The 5,041-nt window shown below is 47.7% G+C and overlaps 1 protein-coding gene across 1 annotated transcript; it reads left to right on the top strand.

Moving 5' to 3' along the window:
• Window positions 1-322: 322 nt before the first annotated feature.
• On the top strand, window positions 323-3,101 carry LOC109117056. Its single transcript, XM_019203587.1, has 4 exons — window positions 323-415; window positions 527-875; window positions 951-1,526; window positions 3,088-3,101. The coding sequence occupies exons 1-4, from the start codon at window positions 323-325 to the stop codon at window positions 3,099-3,101; spliced, it is 1,032 nt and encodes a 343-aa protein (XP_019059132.1).
• Window positions 3,102-5,041: the final 1,940 nt, after the last annotated feature.

Raw genomic sequence — 5,041 nt, forward strand, 5'->3', positions numbered from 1 at the left:
ACCAGCCGCCGATACCTGCTGCGATGGCGGGATACCTCCCCATCGTCAAGGAGCTGCGGGCGATGCATACCCCCGGTTCGAGGGATCGGTGAGACAGGAAGCTGCGGAGGAGTGGCTCACCCAGATCTCTCAGGACTTGGAGTATCTGCAGTTCCCGTACCAGTACCGGGCTATGATTGCGAGCCATCACTTGTTGGGCCAGGCCCGACATTGGTGGGCGAAGGTGGTGTAGGAGGCACCAGCGGGACACCGTTTCACCTGGGAGGAATTCCGACAGGAGGTCGAGGCGAAGGACTTCCGGAGGCAGGACCATGAGTACCGCATGACCGAGTTCCTCATGTTGCAGCAGGGAGACATGACGGTCAGTGAGTACGAGGCGGAGTTCACCAGCCTACTGATGTATGGAGGGCATCTGGTACCCACCGATGCATCGAGGATCCAGAAGTTCATTGTTGGACTCCGACCTTACCTGCGGAGGAAGATCGAGATCCAGGAGTACCCGACGCTGAGTCGATACATTTCGCAGCTGGAGAAGGTGGAGCGTGGAGAGCAGGAGAAGAATGAAGGGAAGACTCGTGAGCGGAGCCCTTTCAGGAAATGCTTCGGTACGTGTTCATCGGGGAAGAACATCCGGACCAGTGACCCGCGCGACAAGGGCAAGGCGCCGACTGTTCGTGCGCCACCATCACTGACGGCGAGAGGACCAGTGGCATGTTATCGTTGCGTCCAGCCCGGGCACATTGCATCGCGTTGTCCGACGAGGGCTACGGGACCACCGACCTTGGCGCCGAGACCACCGCGACCTCCAGGCCAGGCGGACAGACCGCCCCGACCCCCAGCGAGGACTGGAGCTGTCCCGAGAGTTTACGCTCTCGGTGCCGAGCACGAGATCCAGGAGGAAGAAGAGGAGGAGGCTCACCCTGATGGAGCCGAGGCTGCCGCGATCTCAGGTACCCTATATCTCTATGGAGTTGTCTGTTACACGTTGTTTGATACCGGGGCGACCCATAGTTTCCTGAGTGCGGGAGTGGTGGAGAGGCTTGAGACAGGAGAGATCGAGCCGAGGAGTGATTTTACCATGCGCATACCTTCTGGAGAGCCGTTAGCAGTGCACGGGATCCTGCAAGGCGTACCTCTTGAGGTTTGCGGTCGTCTATTAGCCGCGGATCTAATTATGGTACCCATCGTGGGATTCGATATTATTTTGGGCATGGATTGGTTGATGAGGTACCAAGCCTACATCGATTGTCCTAAGAGGACAATCTGGTTTACAGATGAATTTGGAGGGTTCGAGTTCCGAGGCCGAGGAGCGCCAGCAGCGGATCCGATCATCTCGGCACTAAAAGCCGAGAAGATGATTAGGAAGGGCAACGAAGCTTTCCTGGTAGTTATTACGGCTACACAGGAGTCAGAGAGGAGACTGGAGGATACGCCTGTTGCTCGGAAATTCCTAGATGTATTTCCCGATGACCTGCCGGAATTACCACCTGGTCGAGAGGTTGACTTCGGCATAGACGTGCTACCGGGTACTGAGCCTATTTCCAAGGCTCCGTACCGGATGGCACCTACGGAGATGGCCGAGCTGAAGAAACAGCCGAGCTGAAGAAACAGCTGAATGAGTTGGTGGAGCAGGGTTTCATCCGCCCTAGCGTTTCACCGTGGGGAGCACCAGTACTCTTCGTGAAGAAGAAGGACGAGAGTATGCGTTTGTGCATTGATTACCGGGGGCTCAACCAGGTAACCATCAAGAATCGGTACCCGTTACCGAGGATTGATGAGTTACTGGATCAGCTACAGGGAGCCCAGTAGTTCTCGAAGATAGATTTACAATCCGGATATCATCAGATTCGGGTGAAGGAGGATGACGTGCAGAAGACGGCGTTCCGGACGAGATATGGACATTTCGAGTTTGTGGTTATGTCTTTCGGGCTCACGAACGCGCCTGCGGTTTTCATGCAGCTTATGAACCGCGTGTTCATGGACTATCTGGATAAGTTTGTCATCATCTTTATTGACGACCTTCTCATCTACTCACCGGATCTGCAGACGCATGAGGAACATCTGCGGAAGATATTGTGGAAGCTGAGAGAGAACCGGCTGTACGTGAAGTTCAGCAAGTGCAACTTTTGGCTACAGGAGATTGGTTTCCTGGGACATGTGGTATCAGCCCAGGGTATTCAGGTCGATCTAGCCAAGATCGAGGCCGTCATGGAGTGGCAGTCTCCGACTTCTGCGACGGAAGTTAGGAGTTTTCTTGGACTAGCTGGCTATTATCGGCGATTCGTTGAGGGGTTCGCCAAGATAGCTCGTCCTTTGACGAAGCTGACGGGGAAGAACGTCAGGTTTGACTGGACGACCGAGTGCGAGGAGAGCTTCAGAGAGTTGAAGCAGAGGTTGACTAGGGTATATGGCTGGACCCTATGGTGGACTCCATACGGGTATGATTGTATTTCCGTTGTGTCATGGACTTGACATCGGTAGTCACGAGAGTGACAGACGCAGGAGACGCGCACGATCGCATGCGATGCGATGGCCAACGTCACGCGAGTGACGGGCGTGGATTCGCCCCTGGTCATGGACTTGACCAGGGTATACGGCTAAGCCCTATGGTGGACTCCATACGGGCGTGATTGTGATTGCTATTTACGTGCTTACTGTGTTTTACTCATTGCATGTGCTTTTATAGAAATGTCGACTGTACCGTTCTCGTTGGGAACGGGATTTCCAGGTTCAACCCGGGCTACTCACTAAGCAGTTGTGCTTAGCCCTCGTGGTTTACATTTTTCAGATCAAGAGGATTACGCCTAGCGCATCCGGCAGACGACGACCTGAGAGAGGCAGCATCATGTACGGGATTTACATTTTGGGTTACGGGACTTGTATTTCCCGCATTTTGTACGGTTAAATTATAACTATTCGGACATGTGTTATTTTGCGATACTGATCGCCTGTTGTATTTTCCGCTGCTTACTCTATTAGTTGAAAAATGATTTTGGATTTCATATTTTTTCTTCCGCATTATTATTTTATTACTATTTGTCCATGTGGTACAACCCGTATACTGTACATGGGTTACGGTTGTCACAGGATCTGTCCGTTAGAAATAACAATTTTTTTAATGAGTCATGAGGGTTGGAAAATATGGTCAAAACCAGATATTTTATTCAACTGTCTTGAAATGAGTTTGACATTTTAACGACTCACCGAACAGTTATGCAAACATCTGGATGTATAAAGAGACACAACGAAGTTGAAGTTAAGCTATTTGTCAATTGTGTATAAAAACAAAATTTTGACATATATAACGAATGATTTTTATGTCACTTGTTATCTCATCGATAAAGTACTTTAGGTAGAGATGACATCCATTAAAGTGAAGCTCTTGTTGGTTTAGTGCTCTATGATGAACTGTTGTATGAGCTTTCTTATGATACATTTGATGTATTGACACTTTCTATGGTTTTATTGATGAGTGTTTGATTCATTACGTATTGTGTATACTTTAATATGTTATGAAATCCATATATTGTTATGAACAATACTAAAGTCCCTAGTCATATGTCATTGTGAGAAGAATGATATACTAAGACTAGTATGATGTATGATTGATGATCACAGAGATGATCATAGGTATTGGATACGATCACAATCATAGGTATTCGTTGGAGAACGGAATACTGGATTGACCCGCATGAGATTGTCACATGGACTAGCGTCATGACTTGAATCTCATATAACGGTTCCATGATTGGATCCTATGACCTGAGATATCTACGGAATCCAACATGAGGAGTTGCGTACTTTGAATGCGTCAAACGTCCTGCGTAACAGGAGGACTATAAAGGTTTGTATCAGGTACGACACGAATCATGTGCTGGATTGTAGATAATCAAGATGGGATTTGTATCTCTCGTAAAAGAGAAAGATATCGCTGGTGCCCTCGTGTGAGCGAGAAAATGTGTGGCCGCACTATAGACGAACGTCGTCTATTTCACACAGTCGAACTCAGTGAACGAGATAGCAGTCGAATCAAATAAGGTGGCTTGTCCATGCCTAGTGTTCGACATATGATATCGTGATACAAAAGGATCATCAACCAGAATCATCACAGACGTTCGTAAGATCACGAACAAATTCTATTCGAGATAGATAGTCATAGTGTCTTGCTAGAGACCACCTATGACTTGTATAGCCGAAATAGAGATTTCGGGTTATACTACTATATCGGATGAGCCTACAGGGTCACACACACAGGAAAGGACAAACGCACGTGAAAAGACGAGAATTTTCCGGTGGAGCGCAAGCCAGACCGACCGGTCCAGAAGGTTTGGACCGATCGGTCCAGACGTAGACCGATCAGTCAAATGGTAACGTGCAAATGTTGCTCGGTCCGGAAAATATTCCAGACCGATCGGTCCAGACGTCGGTCTGATACAGCGGAAGATTAAAACCATTCATTTTAAATATAATACAGCGGAAGACGTATAAAATACATAAATACGTTTGTACACGTATGCAAATATACTAGTATATAATACAAGTGGTGAATGTATAATTCAAAAGTCTGAAGTCACCACTCTTTTATTTTCGAAAAATAAGTCCAAAGTAAGTATACATGATCTGGAAGTCCAATTGTCACTGGAAGCCACGTCTGCCTTAGTCACTACTGTTGCTCACGACCTGAAACGTTGCGTAACAACGTCCTAAGCTATATGCTTAGGGAGGAATTCGGGTGTAACCCGAGATTTCTATTTTTATTGAAAACGGCCAAGCAATATAGTCAATATTATAATATACAAGCGACGAGAAATATCAATCAGATCAATCAGATCAATCATCGTGAAAATCAATCAGCAATCTCAAACAAATCCGTCAATCGTCTCTACGTGTATCTCACACGTAGGTAATTCAACAACTCATTCATGCCTGTGTCGAACACGAGGCGCAACAGTCCAAGCAAAATCGTTTGCGAGGACCTCAAGTGATCTTCATACTCCTCATCGGTCACCGATATCACGACTCTCGGTACCGATCATCTCCA

This window comes from Tarenaya hassleriana, unplaced genomic scaffold (genome assembly GCF_000463585.1).
Source record: "Tarenaya hassleriana unplaced genomic scaffold, ASM46358v1 Cleome379, whole genome shotgun sequence".
NCBI lineage: Eukaryota > Viridiplantae > Streptophyta > Magnoliopsida > Brassicales > Cleomaceae > Tarenaya > Tarenaya hassleriana.

Coding starts and splice junctions, on each gene's coding strand:
- LOC109117056 (XM_019203587.1), top strand. CDS start 323: ATGACCGAGTTCCTCATGTTGCAGCAGGGAGACATGACGGTCAGTGAG. Junction 416..526: donor TGATGTATGGAGGGCATCTG/GTACCCACCGAT, acceptor TACATTTCGCAG/CTGGAGAAGGTGGAGCGTGG. Junction 876..950: donor CCCGAGAGTTTACGCTCTCG/GTGCCGAGCACG, acceptor CCGCGATCTCAG/GTACCCTATATCTCTATGGA.